Genomic DNA, 17,792 nt, shown 5'->3' on the forward strand with positions numbered 1-17,792 from the left:
CTCCCTTGAACTTCCCACCCATTACCTTAAAGCCATGTCCTCTTGTATTGAGCATTGGTGCCCTGGGAAAGAGGCGCTGGCTGTCCACTCTCTATTCCTCTCAATATCTTGTATACCCTATCATGTCCCCCCTCACCCTCCTCCTCTCCAATGAGAACAGCCCTAGCTCCCTTAGTCTCTCCTCATAATGCATACTGTCTAATCCAGGCAGCATCCTGGTAAATCTCCTCTGCGCCCTTTCCAGCGCCTCCACATCCTTCCTATAATGAGGCGACCAGAACTGGACACAGTACTCTAAGTGTGGCCTAACCAGAGTTTTGTAAAGCTGCATCATTACTTCGCAGCTCTTAAACGCGATCACACAACTTATGAAAGCTAACATCCCATAAGCTTTCTTAACTACTCTCTCCACCTGTGAGGCAACTTTCAGTGATCTGTGGATATGAACCCCCAGATCCCTCTGCTCCTCTACACTGCTTAGAATCCTGCCATTAACTTTGAATTCTGCCTTGGAGTTTGTCCTTCCAAAGTGTACCACCTCACACTTCTCCGGATTGAACTCCATCTGCCACTTCTCAGCCCAGCTCTACATCCTATCAATATCCCTCTGTAAGCTTCGACAGCCCTCCACACTATCCACAGCACCACCGATGTCATCTGCAAACTTGCTAACCCAGCCTTCCATCCCCTCATCCAAGTCATTCATAAATATCATAAAGTAGAGGTCCCAGAACCGATCCCTGTGGGACACCACTAGTCACAGCCCTCCAATCCAAATGCACTCCCTCCACCACAACCCTCTGCTTTCTACAGGCAAGCTAATTCTGAATCCACACAGCCAAGCCTCCTTGGATCCCTTGGTCTCTGACCTTCTGAAGAAACCTACCATGCGGAACCTTGTCAAACGCCTTACTAAAATCCATGTAGACCACATTCACTGCACTACCCTCATCAATCTTCCTGGTCACCTCAAAGAACCCTATCAGGCTTGTGAGGCAAGATCTTCCCTTCACAAAGCCATGCTGGCTGTCCCTAATCAGTCCATGTTTCTCTATAATGTAGGAGGATCCTCTCTAGAGTCAATATGGGTGGAAGTGAGGAACAAGAAAGGAGCAGTTACTGGGAGTATTCTATAGGCCCTCCGGTAGCAGTAGGGATACTGAGGAGCAGATTGGGAAGCAGTTTTTGGAAAGATGCGAAAATAAGAGTAATAGGATGCAGAGCTGAGCTAACAAGTGGCAGATGGAGTTCAATCCAGAGAACTGAGGTGGTACACTTTGGAAGGACTAACTCCAAGGCAGAATTCAAAGTTAATGGCAGGATTCTGGGCAGTGTTGAGGAGCAGAGGGATCTGGGGGTTCATGTCCACAGATCACTGAAAGTTGCCACACAGGTGGATAGGGTAGTTAAGAAAGCTGTCATGAGTAGTGGGATCATGTTTAAGAGCTGCGAAGTAATGATGCAGCTTTACAAAACTCTGTTTAGACCACACTTGGAGTATTGTGTCCATTTCTGGTCGCCTCATTTTAGGAAGGATGTGGAGGTGGTGGAAAGGGTGCAGAGGAGATTTACCAGGATGCTGCCTGGATTGGAGAGTATGGAGTATGGGGAGAGATTAAAGGAGCTAGGGCTTTACTCATTGGAGAGGAGGAGGATGAGGGGAGACATGATAGAGGTATACAAGATATTGAGAGGAATAGAGTGGACAGCCAGCGCCTCTTTCCCAGGGGACCAATGCTCAAAACAAGAGGGCATGGCTTTAAGGTAATGGGTGGGGAGTTCAAGGGAGATGTCAGAGGGAGGTTTTTCACCCAGAGAGTGGTTGGTGCATGGAATGCGCTGCCTGGGGTGGTGGTGGTGGAGGCTGATATGTTGGTCAAGTTCAAGGGATTGTTAGATAAGCATGTGGAGGAATTTGTTGGAGGAAGGGGTTAGATAGTCTTAGGAGTGGTTTGAAGGTCGGCACAACATGGTGGGCTGAAGGGCCTGTATTGTGCTGTATTGTTCTATGGTAGATGGACCACGATATCTGGCTGCTCACCCTCCGTCCTGAGAATATCAAGAACTCTATCTGAGATATCGTGGACCCTGGCACCAGGGAGGCAACAGATCATCATCTAGGATTCTTGCTCTCTCCCACAGAACATCCTATCTGTCCCCCTAACTATCGAATTCCCTATCATTACTTTCTTTTCCCGCCTTCCTTTCTGAGCTGAGGGTCCCATCTCGGTGCCAGAGACGTGACCACTACAGCTTGTCCCTGGTAGGTCGTCCCCAACAGCAGTATCCAAAACGGTATACTTATTGTCGATGGGAACTGCCACAGGGGTGCTCTGCTCTCTGTCTATAACCCTTCCCTTTCCTGACAGTCACCCAGCTACCTGCCTCATGACTTTTATGGGTAACTATCTCCCTGAAACTCCTGCCTATGTCTGCCTCTGCCTTACGAATGATCTGGTTGCTCCAGTTCCCTAACTCAGTTTGTCAGGAGCTGCAGCTGGATGCACCTTTTACAGGTGTAGTCATCAGGGACAAGTGTGCTGTCCCTGACTTCCCACATACTGCATACGGAGCACATGACTGCCCTAACTGCTGCCTACCTACTCCTAAGTTAATTAAGTTAAAGGAACTTACCAAGCCTTACTTCTCTGGGAGCAAGCTCTTCCTCAGCCTCTTGAGCCAAAGCCTCAGAGCTCCAATCCTACCCTGAGCCACTCTCACACTCGCCACTCCTCTTCCATTATCCCTCCTTATACTTGTCCCTGCCAATTATCTCTACTCACTCCTTCTAATCAACCAATCAACACTTTGTTTTAAATACTCAGCCCCTACCTATTGGAGACACGCTGCTCCAATGGCTCCCGGGCCGATCCTGTAAGGGAAAAGCCCGCGGAGAAAAAGCACAGCTTTTTAAATATTCAGCCCCTACCTGTTAGAGACATTGCACCAATGGCCCCCAGGCCAATCCTGTAAGGGTCCTGACCAATGAAAGCCAGTTTACCATATGCTTCCTTGCGCCCCAAGATCTCTCTGTACATCAATGCTGGTGAGGGCCCCTCTATTTATTGTAGACTTTCCTCTTGCATTTGACCTCCCAAAATGCATCACATCACACTTGTCTGGATTAAACTCCATCTGCCATTTCTCTGCCCACATTTCCAACTGGTCTATATCCTGCTGTATCCTTTGACAACCTTCCTCACTATCAACAACACCACCAACTTTCATATTGTCTGCAAACTTACTAATCAGGCCACCTACATTTTCATCTGATCCATTTTTATGTATATATTAAAACAACAGATGTCCCAGCACTGATCCCTGCAGAACACCACTGGCCACAGACCTTCAGTCAGAATAACTCCCCTCCACCACTACTTTCCATCCTATGGCCAAGCCAATTTTGGATCCAGCTTGTGAACTCACCATGGATACCATGTGACTTAATCTTCTGGACCAACCTACTATGAGAGAACTTATCAATTTCTTTACTCAAGTCCACGTAGACAACATCCACTGCCCTGTGCTCATCAATCATCTTTCTTACCTCAATCAAATTTGAGAGACTGCACAAAGCCATGCTGACTATCCCTGATTTCCAAATGAAAATAGATCCACTGACATAGGCTCACCGGCCTATAATTTCCTGGTTTGTCCCTGTTGCCCAACAGAGGAACAACATTGTCTATTCTCCAATTTTCATAAGTATTTTGAAATGAGGATTGATTTTCATCTCTGAAGTATGGCTTGTGCACCAGGGAACAAGGCTGAATTACTTATGTGGGATGCCAGAAAGCCACAAAGACTGATGCTTAGCAGTTGGCTTCCCAATGGTCATGTAAGTTAGGCAGAGGTTGCTCAGCTCTACATGCTTGTTGAAGTTATGCAGGGTTAACCATCCTTCTGCCTGGATCATTATCAAATATAAAATATTTAATGCATTTTTAAATCAGTAAAAATACAAGATTCTGTTGCTCTTAAGTGAGCTAGATTTACCTGGGATCCCCAGCAGTTAATGAATGCTTTTGATGGGAAGCTGGATATGTAACCCTCCAAACCACTGTACTAAAAATGTACACATCCTGAAATAGTTCATACACTGAACCAACGTCCTTGTGGTCATGTGACTTAAACTTCAATCAAACATTTGAGGGAAGATTATTTGCACATTTCTGAGCCCATTGGGAAAATCATGATTTCTGCACACTAGTGCTGTTAATCAACATTTCTTTACGAAATTGATTGCAAGTAAACCAATATATTTTAATGATCCAACTGGAAATGCTTTTCTTTTATAAACTCCTGCATCATTTAAAATTCTCATCATGTTCTGGTACCTCTATAATCTTATAACCTCCACTAACCTGACAACACTCCTCTATAAAGTTCTTCCATTCTGTGTCTTGAGCAGTGATGGTAACTCTGTCGTTACACTTACTGCTGATCTTGGATATTGACAAATAGTGTAAGGGGAGAGGAGCCTGGGCAGACCAGTCCTGAGATTTGACTCTTCCTTGTCTCCACCTCTGAGTGTTGGTGACTGGGGTGAGCCTGAGTGAGTTTCAGGACTCCGGCTCAGATCCAAGCAGGGCTGCAAATGTTTGCCATCAGCCCCACTGCTGGGGAATTGTCCTCAACCTCCTGCTGCCCCATGCCAGCAGGTGGAGAACAAACGAATCAAAGCAAACCCAAGTTCTGATGACTCTTTGTGCCTGGAAGAGGTTGGTTTGTTGCTACATCTCTCTGCCTGTGCTCACTTTCATCCTGTTCACTCTCCCACTCCTGCCCCCACTGTCCTCTCTACCCACCCCAATCCGTCTGTGTTCTCCCTTAACGCGCGCACACACCCACCCCTGCCCCCCACTTTCATAGAGCACAAGAAAACACCAATAGGAGTAGCTATTCAGACCCTTACCTGCTCCACCATTGAGTAAGATGTGAAAGCTATCTTAGTGCTGCTTCTCTTCCCCGTACCATTCATTTTAATAGTCTTTAAGTTATTGCCACTTAATTCTCTGTAATTTATAAAGCATGCTTAAAACTGCTCTTCATAATCTTTTGGGGAAATTATTTGTTTGATTGCATTCTCCACCTATCAGCCAAGTCTCCTCTGGAGTATCTGCAAAAGAACAGCTTCCTGGGATTTAAAACATGGCAAACTTTGTTGTAACCCATAAATACACTGGTGAAGTTTGTCTTTCAGCAGATGTGTTAACGAGTATGTTAATGAGTACAGCATTTAGAAATGTCCACTTTTTAATGCCAAGATTATCCTTTTAATGGATCATAAAATATAAAAGTAATCACGTCTGTTGGGAAGACCATTGGCTCTTTGTGTTCTGATCTGGGAGTTGCAGCGATGACATTTTGCTGCCCATGTTTCAGAGAGAAGAGGCAGAGGCCAAAGCTGTGGAAGAGGCTGAGCGGCAGAGACTGGAGCGAGAGCGAATCATGCAGCAGAACCAGCAGGAGCGTCTCGAGAGGAAGAAGGTGGGATCCTAGCATCCCCTAGTTGTTTGCAGGGCAAGGGCCCATTGCATAAGAACTCAGGGCACAGCTAGGGGAGAAGGTTGATTGGCCACCATCCAACCTTGGATTCTGAAAACCTCCAGTTTATAGATGAGGGTGGGGAATCATAAAAACACATGGATAATACAAAGTAGTACAGATGGCGTGGTTTCACCACACGTTAAAAAGCCGTACATGTGTCTGCAGTTGTGTCCCAGAGCTGGACCCAACGGAAGTCTGACCCTAGGCCTCACTGGACTTTATCTTCAGTGCCCTCTAGATGGGTTTCAGCTGAGACTAAAGACCCGCTTCTGCACTGACTCGAAGTGAGCCGCTGTTACCCCTCCCCACTGTACGGCAGTCGTGTGTTTCATAGCCCCACCTCCCATCTCCTCTCAAACGGGGCTTGGTCCTCTGACCACAGACTTCCAGGGACAATGCTGTCAGAGGGCCTGTCACTTTCTGAGGAAGGCTGTTAAAGTTGGCATGTTTGGAACATGAGAAACAAGTTGGAAGTGATGCTCAATAATGTTAACAGAGCACGAAACACTGGTTTCTGGTCACAATAATCATATTGCATTCTCACCCAGAGGTTCAAGCCTGTCCTGTCTGGGTGTGTGGGCTAGTGTTCCGGTGTTGGACGGATCTCTCCGGGTGTGTGGGCTAGTGTTCTGGTGTTGGACGGATCTCTCCGGGTGTGGTGGGCTAGTGTTCTGGTGTTGGACGGATCTCTCCGGGTGTGTGGGCTAGTGTTCTGGTGTTGGAACGGATCTCTCCGTGTGTGTGGGCTAGTGTTCTGGTGTTGGACGATCTCTCCGGGTGTGTGGGGCTAGTGTTCTGGTGTTGGACGGATCTCTCCGGGTGTGTGGGGCTAGTGTTCTGGTGTTGGTGTCGGGTGGATGGGAACTGGGAACTATTGAGAGGAACTGTTTTCCAGACAGGATTCCAGTGTGACCCACTCACTGTATATATAAAAAAAACCACCTTTGCCCCTCAGATCCACTTTTAAAACTCCTTTCTCTCTCCTTAAACTTGTGCCCTCTTGTTATAGAGTCATACAGCACAGGCCCTTCGGCCCAACTGGTCCATGCTGACCCAGATGCCCCATCCAAGGCTAGCCCCATTTGCCAGTGTTTGGCCCATAACCTTCTAAAACCTTTCCAATCCACATACTTGTCCAACTTCTTTAAATGTTGTTATTGTACCTGCCTCGACCACTTCCTCTGGCAGCTCATTCAACACGGATAGCACCCTTTGGGGCGGGGGGGGGGGGGGTGTGTGTGTGTAAATATTAAAAAAAAAGTTGACCCTCACTTCCTCTTAAATCTTTCCCCTCACCTCAACCTATGCCCTCTATTTCTTGATTCCCAGCTCTGGGATAAAGACAGAGTGCATTCACCCTATCTCTGCCCCTCATGATTTTATACACCTCTATAAGATCACCTCAGTCCTCCTACGCTCTAAAGGAATAAAGTCCTAGCCTGTACAACCTCTCGCTATAAACTTCGTCCCTCGAGTCCTGGCAACATCCTTGTAAACCTTTTCTGCATTCTTTCCAGCTTAATAACAGGGTGACCAAACCTGAACATAATACTCCAAAGTCCCTCTGTTCTGCAACACTCTCCGGGGCCCTACTATTCACTGTGAAAGTGAGAGCAACACCTCGCACTTATCTGAATTAAACTCTTCTTGCCGCTCCTCAGCCCGCTCAGCTGATAACCACCTTCATTGTCCACTACACCTATTTTTCTTTTTCAATCTTTTTATTGATTTTCACATTAGTACAAAATAATATATCTAACATTAGTAATTCTACATCTGGTGCAGAGAGATCAGGATAGCAATCATAACAGTGAATATATATAATCACAAGGAGTAAAAAAAAGTAAGCTAGACCTCCCGTTCTCTTATTGTGAACAAATACAAAAGGAAAGATCGAAAAGAAATGAAATTTAATTACATGAAAGAAGAGCCCCCAAATCAAAAAAAAATTGATGATAAACCAAAAAAAAAGCCAAAAACTTCAACAAAAAATGGACTGATATTTCTTCAATTAAAAAGAAAAAAAAATTACTGTCATCAACTCCGCTCCTCTGTATTCAAGGGTTATTGAAAGGGATCTGAAAAAGGTCAGCTTATATCATATGGAAATACTGAATAAATGGACTCCAAACTTCCTCAAATTTAAGCGAAGGATCAACAGTACCACTCCTAATTTTTTCCAAGTTTAAACATGCTATAGTTTGAGAATACACTACCTATTTTATTGTCATCTGCAAATTTACTGACCATGCCTTGTACATTCTTATCCAATGGCCCCAGCACCGACCCCTGAGGCACACCACTAGTCACGGGCCTCCAGTCCAAGAAATAAATCTTGCACCATCAAGCTAATTGCGTATCCCATTGATGTCAGTGGCCTTTCTGTACTTGCCCCAGCTTAACCTGGTGTGGATTAATGGAGGAATTTTGAAGCCTGAAGGCTATGGAGTTTGCAGTTGGAGCCTGGCTGAGGCTGCTGAGTGGGCATCTGCACCTTCACCCTGCCCTCGAACTGCCCAGTTATTGCAGGTTTGCCCCGGTATTTACAGATACATCAATCTTTACATGAGGAAGGTCTCTAGATTGGAATTGACTCCTAGGTGAAATTGCATGAAACTCTAATCAAACTAACCCATTTGTAGCTTATTCATCACTCAAGGCAGACAAGCCTGGCACACTGAAGACCTGCAGGGGGAAGGTGAGGTGTGCCAAAACTGACTGCAGATACCTGTCTGTTTTCACAAACTGCAAAGCTTCAAGTCATTAGTTACTTGGTTTTAATCTGGTGCACTCCAGCTGCATCACTACACTGATGTGTGGTTCTTCTGTAACCTGTGGAACTTGTGCCTGACCGGTCTGGAGGTGGTATGTGTGCGTGCAGGCGAATACTCCCTCTACCCTGACCGGGTGTCTGTACTGAATCTTTAACCCTTGGCTTCTTGTGCTTCCTAGTATGAGAAAAATATTTTGGTCTCAAACTGGAATTAGCTTGGATCCTAGCTGCAAGCTTTCACTTTTTTCCATGTATAATCTCTATTTATGTAGTTTGAATATTCCATTCAATTTCCTAATGTCTTGCACAAGTTAATGTTTTCCTGTAACTTACAGAGAATTAAAGAGATTATGAAGAGAACCAGGAAGGATGATCAACAACAGTCAAAGGTGAATTAATTTGAAATGGTTTTTAGTGTAATTTACCTGCAGTGCCCCCCCCCCCCCCCCACCCACTTCCTGGCACTTTTTGTCTTGATAGAAACAAACACCAAAGGCATAGAAGACTGACTTCCTCTTTGCCATCATTGGCGTTACCATTGACTACTCTTCCCACACCAACAGCTAAGGGAGACCATTGAACAGGAAGCTCACTGGGGCAGTCATAAATACTTGCTACAAGAGCAGGTCAGGGCATCCTGTTGCATGTGACTCACTTTCTGATACTTCTAAGCTTTTCTACAAGTCAAGAGCATGATGGAATAAAAGTTCTGGAAATACTCAGCAGGTCAGGCAGCATCTGTGGAGAGGAATATAGAGCCATCATTTCAGGTCAATGACTTTTCATCAATACTTTTCTGGATGAGTGAAGTTCCAGTGACACAGGGCCAGACCAGCCCTTGATTGGTACCCCATCCATCACCATGGGCCCTCATTCTCTCCATTGCTAGCACACCATGGTTAATTCTGTAACATCTACAAAATATGCTGCAGTTACTCACCTTCAAACCTGTGATCTCTTCCCCCAGTGACAAGGGTAGCAGGCACAGGGGAACACAACCACCTGCGGGTTCTCTGCTGAGTTGTACATCACCCTGTCTGGAAATGTATTTTCATTCCTTTTCTGGGTCTGTGTACTGGAACTCCATACTCAACCGCAGTGGGAGACCTGTACGGGAAGACAAGAAAGTGGCAAGTGGCTCACCATCTTAAGTACAATTAGAAATGGGCAATAAATGCTGGCCTGACTAGCAACATCCCGATTTGATGAACGTGTACATGAGAAAACTGCAGTGTGCATACTGAAACCCTGCAAAAACAAATGATCACTGATCAAACTGACAGGTCAAATATAGTCATGGAAACGGGCCCTTCAGCCTACTGCATTGTACCAAACATCAGGCACCCATTTACATTAATCCTATCAGTCTCCCTAGATCCTACCACTCAGCTACACACTAGGAGTAATTTATCGTGGCCAAATAAACTTCCAACCTTTGAAATGTGTGAGGAAAGCAGAGCGCCTCGGGAAACCCACACTGTCAGTCCACACGAACAGCAGCTGGTGGCTGGAGCTGAGAGATGAGTGCCCCCACTAGCTGTGCCACTGTGCTGCCATAAAGTGGGTAAAGCACAGGCAAGAATTTCACTCTGATTTGGGTACTAAAATTTTTGAGTAAAATTGGAAATTTGTAAGTAGGCTGTGCAGCAGTGATGAGAAGGGTGGATGTGACTCTGGTTTCCCACTTGGTGCTGCAGTGTATCCACAGTGTAGGGCTTGAATTCTACCCGTGGAGAATGTGCCTTACAGAAGCCCAAGGACTCGCAGGGTAAAATGTTGGAGTTAAAAAAAATAAAGTTTGCAGACTGTGTCCCTCTCCAAAATATTGCCAAGGTTGGGATGCAGTTGAAAATTCCACATGTATGATTGAACGATTCTTGCTGGGTAAAACTTGAGGATTAACCATGATCTGTCAGGGGTTGAATGGCCTCTTGGATGATATAAATGTCCACATTCTTTACACAGAAAGATGAGAGGATGCATGATGCAGCGGCTGAAGAAAGCAGCGAGGACGAACCCAGGAATGAGGATGCAGATGAAGTGGGTGAGTGAACACAAATTTTAAATTGCTGCTTGAAACCTCTACAAACAGTAACAGTCCTGAGCATCCCTCCCACGCAGGCAAGTTGCTTCTGATCAGCTGCCATAGGATTGCTGGTAATTCGGGTAAAAATATGGGTGCAGATTCCACCCCCCCCCCCCCCCCCCCACACCGATGTCAGCACTTGCCCAGGAGCCCTGGGAGGTGCTGGTTCCAGGACAGACATGGGCCTGGGTCACTGGTGGTATATTGTCCCTGGCTCTCACTAGCTGCTGCAGGGGATCCTCATGGAGCCCAGAGAGGGGCAGTACAGCCTCTAGCAGGTATGCCAGCACTCAGCCTGGGGGATTTGCTGCAGCTAGGGGTATACATTGAATGAGGGGAAGTCATTGGCCAGAGAGGAAGCGTGCTCTGCAGTCCCACCTTCTCACGGCCCTGTGGCCCTCGCTGTGGGACTGAGGCCGTCCCATACTCTCCACTCTGCCAGACTGCCCTTTGCAACCCCTCTCTATCCGTTTCCCCTGCGTTACTCTGACATGCCAGCTCTGCACCAGTCCCTGATACATGGGATGCACCTTCAGACATTGGTCTAATTACAGAGCCTTGCAGTATTAATGGTGCTGCACAGGAAGGGCTATTTGCTGCTCGTTCTTTTGTTTAAAACAAACCCAAGGTGCGACTACAGTTGTCAAAGCAACCGCTCAACTTATCTCTCATGGCTTTTGTATTTGTTAGATAGTACTAATGGGATCGATGAGCTTCAAGACCAAGCACAAGATGGTGTCGAGTTGTCTGAAGCTGCAGGACATGAGCCAACGGGATTAAATGGTGTCAACCAAACTAATAACATTACAGTGCATTTGAACAAAGAGTCAGTGATGGGTGTAAGGTGGGTACCTGTACCTTTATAGAACTTGTGTAATGTCCAGCTCAGTCTGGGGGTGGGGGGAGGGTGAGGTGACCACTTCTGCAGAGACACAGGCACCAAATGTCATTGTATTTCCAACAATTTATTTTACTTTTTCAGTATTTTTTTAATTGGGTATAGAGTCACACAGTTGTACAGCATGGAAGCAGGCCCTTTGGCCCGTGTTGTCTGCGCTGAACACGATGCCAAATTACACTAAATCTTCTCTGCACACGATCCATATCCCTCCATCCCCTGAATATTCATGTGTCTATCTAACAGCCTCTTAAATACCTCTATCCACTACCCCCAGCAGCCGGTTCCAGGCACCTACCACTGTGTAATAACAAAAACTTGCCCCATACATCTCCTTTAAACTTTTCCCCCTCTCACCTTAAACACATGTCCTCTAGTACTTGACATTTCTACCCTGGGAAAAAGACTCTGGTCTCCCCTTGATCTCCAATGCTCCAGAGAAAACAACTCAAGTTTGTCCAACCTCTGCTTTGTCCTTATCAAAGGACTTCAGCGAGGCCTTTTCAAGTTTCCATGTGGTAGGCTGCTATGGAAAGTTAGATTGCGTGGGATCCAGGGAGAGCTAGCTGACTGGATTCACCATTGCTTTGATGTTAGGAAACGGAGGGTGATGGTGGAAGGTTGTTTATCGGACTGGAGGCCTGTGACTAGTGGTGTTCCCCAGGGTTCAGTGCTGGTCCCATTGCTGATTGTCATCTATATCAATGATTTGGATGAGAATGTACAGGGCATGGTTAGTAAGTTTGCAGATGACACTAAAATAGGCGTTGGTGTCATTGACAGTGAAGATGGTGATCAGGAATTAGATCTTGATCAGCTGGGCCAAGGAATGGCAAATGGAGTTTAATTCGGATTAAGTGTGAGGTGTTGCATTTTGGGAAGACACACGAGGGTAGGAATTTGACAGTGAATGGTAGGGCCCTGGGGTGTGTTGTAGAACAGAAGGACCTTGGAGATACATGTGCATGGTTCCCTGCAAGTGGTGTTGCAGGTAGACAAGGTGGTGAAGAAGGCTTTTGGCGCACTGGCCTTCGGCCCAACTGGTCTATGCCGACCAAGATTCTGATCTAAGCTAGGTCCCATTTGCCTGCATTTGGCCCATGCCCTCTAAACCTTTCCTATCCATGTGCCTGTCCAAGTACCTTTTTAATGTATCTGCCTCAACCCCTTCCTCCAGCATTCCTAACCCTAATTTTTATATTCAGATTGTGTTTAACACATAACTATTGCTGCTACCCATATCTGACCCTTCCATCACTTTGTCCCTCCTCCCATCAATGCTGAGATTTTAAGTCCTTGTGTCCTGACCCTCTAAGAATAACTTGAATGGGTTCAGTGCCGTTAACAATAAAATTTCCCAAGGTGCTTCACCCAGTTTAATCTTACACAAGTTGGTACAAAGACAAAATAAAATGGGTTAGTTGATTAAAAGCAGTTTAAGAAGCAGCAATCCAGCAATGCCATGGGACTAGTCTACAGGATCTCATTGATTACAGCACGGCCTGGTGAGCCCACTGGCTGAATGTTCCATGGAATCCCAATCTCCGACCCTCTCCCTATTGCCTGCAAGCTCTTGCCCTCAGATACTTAAACAGCTTCCTTTCCAACACCACAGTTAGACAAGTCACCTTTGGGTTGTGAGGCTGTGACATTGACACGAGGGACTGGCTGGTCCATGTGACATCCTTTGGTATTGGTTTATTATTGTCACTTGTACAGAGGTACAGTGAAAAGCTTGTCTTACAAACCGATCATACAGGTCAATTCATCACAGTGCAGTTACTTTGAGTTAGTACAGAGTGCATTGATGTAGTACAGGTAAAAACAATAACGGGTACAGAGTAAAGTGTCACAGCTACAGAGGAAGTGCAGTGCAATAAGGTGCAAGGTCACAACAAAGTAGATCGTGAGGTCATAGTCCATCTCATTGTATAAGGGAACCGTTCAATAGTCTTATCACAGTGGGGTTAAGCGTCCTTCTACTCTGCTGCAGGAATCAGTGCTGGATCCCCAGCTGTGCAGGAATCAGTGCTGGATCCCCAGCTGTTGGTCTGCTGCAACCACTCCACCATTCTAACTGTAACGTTCCCCAGGTACATTGGAACATCAGTCTGGATTTGGTAATTGCAGTAGAAGTTTGGGACTTCACCACAAACAGTGGTTGATGCCAAGTCGATCGTAAATTTTAAATCTGTATTTGATAGGTTTTTGCAAACTCAGTGTGGGGAAAATGTGTGACTATATAACCATATATCGTCCACAAGCTCATCAAATGATGGAAGAGGCTCAAGGAACTAAAGTCTGCCCCTTGCTCCCATTCCTGTTTGCCTCACTTGTGTTGTATGGGGATTTCTGAGCACAAGATGACTTGTGTAACTAGCTAAGGGGATCTGCAGCACAGACAGTTCCATGGGTGAATGCTGGAAACATTCAGAGGTCAGGCAACATCTGTGGAAAGAGAAACAGTTCATGGTACAAGTCCAGCACCTTGGTCAGAACTTGGGTCAAATGCTTTGAGTGGGTCTCCTTACTGTGATGAGCCACAAGCTTTTGTTCCCACTTCATGAGTTGTTTAAAGGTGAACTGAGGTGTGTTCTTTGATTAATTAAAGATTTGGGAAGCAAGCAAATCACTGCGGATGTTAGAAATCTGAAATCAAAGCAGAAACTGCTGGAAATATTCAGCAGGTCACCTGGGCATCTGTGGGGCAAGAAACTAGGTCAGTGTTCAATGTCAGTGACTTTTATTAGAACTGGTAATAAGCCTGTTAACAGGAAGCTAATCTGGCAAATCCAAATAGTAGCTAAAAATAGGTGATGGTAAATCCAGAGCTGTGTGATTATTGAGTAAAATCAGTGAGTAATAACATCAAGAATCAAAAGATTGGGTTCTTACATTAATTGTGTTTATCATTATTCTCCTATTTAAGCGCTGTACCAAAGGACAACTGTGTTGTATCGGAACTTTTACGTGTAAATGAAGTAGGTGAAAGTATTGTACATCAGAATGGAAAGTCAAGTACGTGGATCATTGATGAGTTTATTGAGCTTGGTGTTTGTTCAAAGACCGACAGCAAGTTAACTGTGGCAGCCTGCGATGCTGAGGACTGTAACCAAAGCATTCTGGAGAGCCGCAGTATTGGATTTGAAGAAAACGGAGCAGTGACGTCTTTGACCAAACCTGTCGGGGGAGTGGCAGGTACAGTCTGCTTCAGTGCTTCCTTAGGGTCTGTGAGATAATGGTGTAGTGCTACGTCCTGTCAGCAAACTCGGGTATGAGTTGATGGGAAACATGGTGGAGTAATGTAATTCACTGTTCCTGAGCTAATAATCCAGAGACATCAGCTCGAATCGTACCATTGCAGATTCAAAATTTGAATTTGTTTCTTTTAAGCAATTGGTTGTGTAAAAATGCCCATCAAATTAGTATTATATTCAGGGAAGGCCTCCTGTATGCTGGAATCTGGAGCAACACACAACCTGCTGGAGGAACTCAGTGGGTTGAGCAGCCATCGGTGGGGGGTGGGGGGGATTGTTGATGTTTGGGGTTGAAACCCTGCACCAAGACAACATGTCAACAATTCCTCCCTCCCCCCACCCCCCCCCGCACAGATGCTGCTCAGCTCACTGAGTTCCTCCAGCAGATTTTGTTGCACATGTATCTGAAGACTGCAAAGCAGCAGTTCACGAAGGCCCCACCAAACTGAGATGTAACAAAACAATAAGCTGGGAAACCTTTGGAACTGCGACTTGTCACCTGTAGCAGGCTTTGTTGAGTTATTTTTAGATGGAGAGAAATCTTCAGTGTCCATTCTTTTATTAGTGAGGTCACTACATTTACAGAAGTGTCCCTGACAAAGATGTAAAAGCAAACACAAGATTCATTCAGAACTGCAAGGACATACTCATTATTAAAAGCAAAAAAAACAAACAGCAGGTCAAGCAGCATCTGTGGAGGCAAAAAGATGGTTAACATTCCTCCAGCAGTTTGCTTTTTACTCTGGATTCCAGCATCTGCAGTGTCTTTTGTCTCTTCATTAGTAAAAGGCTGAAGAGACACAGTATTGTTCTTGGGGAAGGGTATAAACTAATGTTGGCAATGGTTAGCAGTCTTTCTGCAGAGAGGTTTAAGTTAACTATCTTTGATCTGAAACATTAAATCCTTGGAATGTCCTCATATTCCAATAATCCTCTGAAGGGGTCCTGTCCCCAAAGGTGATCATTTAAAATGTTCAGGGCTGAGATTGATGGAGTCCTAGGGAGCTAAAGGGTCTGGGTTCAGGTGAGAAGGTGAGCTTGAGGCACAAATCTGTTCCTTATCTTCAGTGTGAGACAATGTGGGGAGAATGAAAACTGGGATTGGTGTAAATGGGTGGTTGATGGTTGGCGCAGACTCAATGGGCCGAAGGGCCTGTTTCAGTGCTACCTCCTGACTCTACATGTGTAATGTGTTCTATTTTCCTAGAGCTCTGAATGTCTTGATTGGAATTGCACCTTCCACGTTCAGTATTTTACCAAGTGCTGAAGGCCCTGTCACTTGAAGCTGCTTCTAGAGGACTTTTCATTTTGCGCAGAAGAATTAACGAGTCACCTTTTACCGAGGTGAAATGTCACATAGGATGCTGGTTTACACCGTTACATATTTCAGGAGCTTGCTCCTTGATTGTGTTGTAATTTCAGTAGATTTTTCTAACCTGTTTTTGGGTTAATCTGTCAAATTTAATTCCTTTCCTAACTCTCTCTCTTGTCAAACGAGTTACTTAGATCCACCTTTATTTTCATATTGGTTGAATTAGCTTTGGTTTGCTGCTCTGGTCACATGGAGAAGTTTATGTAGGTGTTATGTATAGGGTGAATGGTGCCTCGTTTATTAAAGCTTTTTTTTTAATAAAGTGACAGTAATAAGCTAGCTATGGTTCACATAGACTGATGGAGCTGAAGAAAAGTTGTGATTCAGTTGTGAATCTGTTTGACTTGAATTACAAAATCAGACTTGTGATGCAGTTAATTGGCAATCGTTAGTCTGATTGCCTGTACAAGATCAGTAATGTTCTGGAAATGTTAGTAATTGGATAGAATGTAGGAGCTGACACTCACCCTCCTCGTTATCCTGCACCTCCCCCAGACCTCGATGTTTAAATGGATTTGGCTCAGAGCAGTATTAGGAGTGGGACGAGCTAACAATGAATTGAGAGATGTGTTTTGAAGGGACCGTTATTGCAGGGAATGAGAGCTGCTGGAGCTCACTGATATGAAATTATTGGTTGAAGTTTCATTACATTTACACTGTTCAATGTTGTACTGGAATAGGAATTGTGAATTAACCTATTATTTAATAGGCTCCTTGTTTCAATTTCATCCTTCTAGAATATTGTATTTTTAATAAGCCTGCACTAATGTACGTTAATGAAATAGTTTCAGCCAGTAAACAGTTTATTTGTTGGTAGCAGCTTAGCATTTACATGTATTACACTTATTTTAAGGTAAGAAATTTTCTTTGGCTTAATGTATTTAAGTTTCTCTGTATACATCTAAGTGTTATTTGGTTGTACATTCTAAACAGTATTGGGCCAGAGACTCTTCATGGTCTTTTTATTAAGTACTCTTCCTAGCATCATATTGTATTAATGAGGTATAACTAAGAAACCAAGGCAATACATCTTTAAACAACCTCTTCACTGCAGCCTAGGTCGTATCCATCCACCTTTGATGGATGTGAAGCTTGCATCCTTGGCTCCTGAACTGAATTAGCTACCGCCATCCATAGGAAGCTGCATCTTTTCACAGCACTAGTTCCATCTATTAAGTTTACTAGGTATTTTCTCCTGATATGTTACTCAATAGTTCTTTATTAATCTGATCGGGGCCCCAGGCTACAGTGAATAAACTTTCTCAGCCATATCCACTCCTAAATGAAAGCCATTACTTGGCTGCTTTTTACTGTGTTTAACTGTTTTGTTGCTGGTGCAGTTTATAGAAGTGGGAATCTTCTGGTCTGTAACACGTACTGAAGGCAGTCGAACTCACCTCAGTGACAGTTATTTAGACTAGAACAGTGCCTTAGATCAATCATTTTGTGTATTTTTGTAAGATAATTAACTTGAAATCTTTGCAAGAAAATGACAATCTCTAGCAGAACTGCCCTTTGCGCTGTGCAGATGTTGCTTTTGCTCAGTGCCCTGTTCACAACTGTATGTAAATAGCAATGTGTATCATTTAAATAAATTTTACAGGTTTAAAATAACAATGGCTTATTTTAATTTTAATCTGTTTTCAGCATGCTTCGATCAGCTGTAATTACCTTTACTGTTTCTCAGTGAATACAATAATGGGACAGTGACTCCCGTCCTCGGAGTGGAGGAGACAGAGGAGGGTGGGGCGTGGTCATACGGTACAGAAGCAAGTCGTCTGGCCCATGTCCACACCTGCCATAGTACTCATCTGTACTAATGATAGAGGTTTGCAAAGTTGAGGGGCTTAGCCTAG

General features: G+C 44.8%; 1 protein-coding gene across 8 annotated transcripts in view; it reads left to right on the plus strand.

Annotated features, from left to right (window-relative positions):
* The window catches only part of map7d3 (MAP7 domain containing 3), a 125,197-nt gene extending 107,651 nt beyond the window's left edge, over window positions 1-17,546 (plus strand). For 4 of the 8 annotated variants that reach the window (XM_052022154.1, XM_052022157.1, XM_052022158.1 and 1 more), the window contains 6 exons: window positions 5,386-5,490; window positions 8,659-8,712; window positions 10,289-10,367; window positions 11,100-11,253; window positions 14,237-14,505; window positions 15,772-17,527. In XM_052022154.1, the coding sequence (XP_051878114.1) occupies window positions 5,386-5,490; window positions 8,659-8,712; window positions 10,289-10,367; window positions 11,100-11,253; window positions 14,237-14,505; window positions 15,772-15,779 (669 nt within the window). In that variant the 3' untranslated portion in view covers window positions 15,780-17,527. Of the gene's footprint in view, window positions 1-5,385; window positions 5,491-8,658; window positions 8,713-10,288; window positions 10,368-11,099; window positions 11,254-14,236; window positions 14,506-15,771 lie in introns of all 8 variants that reach the window. The other 4 variants (XM_052022151.1, XM_052022153.1, XM_052022156.1 and 1 more) reach the window with 2 other exon arrangements.
* Window positions 17,547-17,792: the final 246 nt, after the last annotated feature.

This window comes from Pristis pectinata, chromosome 8 (assembly GCF_009764475.1).
Source record: "Pristis pectinata isolate sPriPec2 chromosome 8, sPriPec2.1.pri, whole genome shotgun sequence".
Lineage (NCBI taxonomy): Eukaryota > Metazoa > Chordata > Chondrichthyes > Rhinopristiformes > Pristidae > Pristis > Pristis pectinata.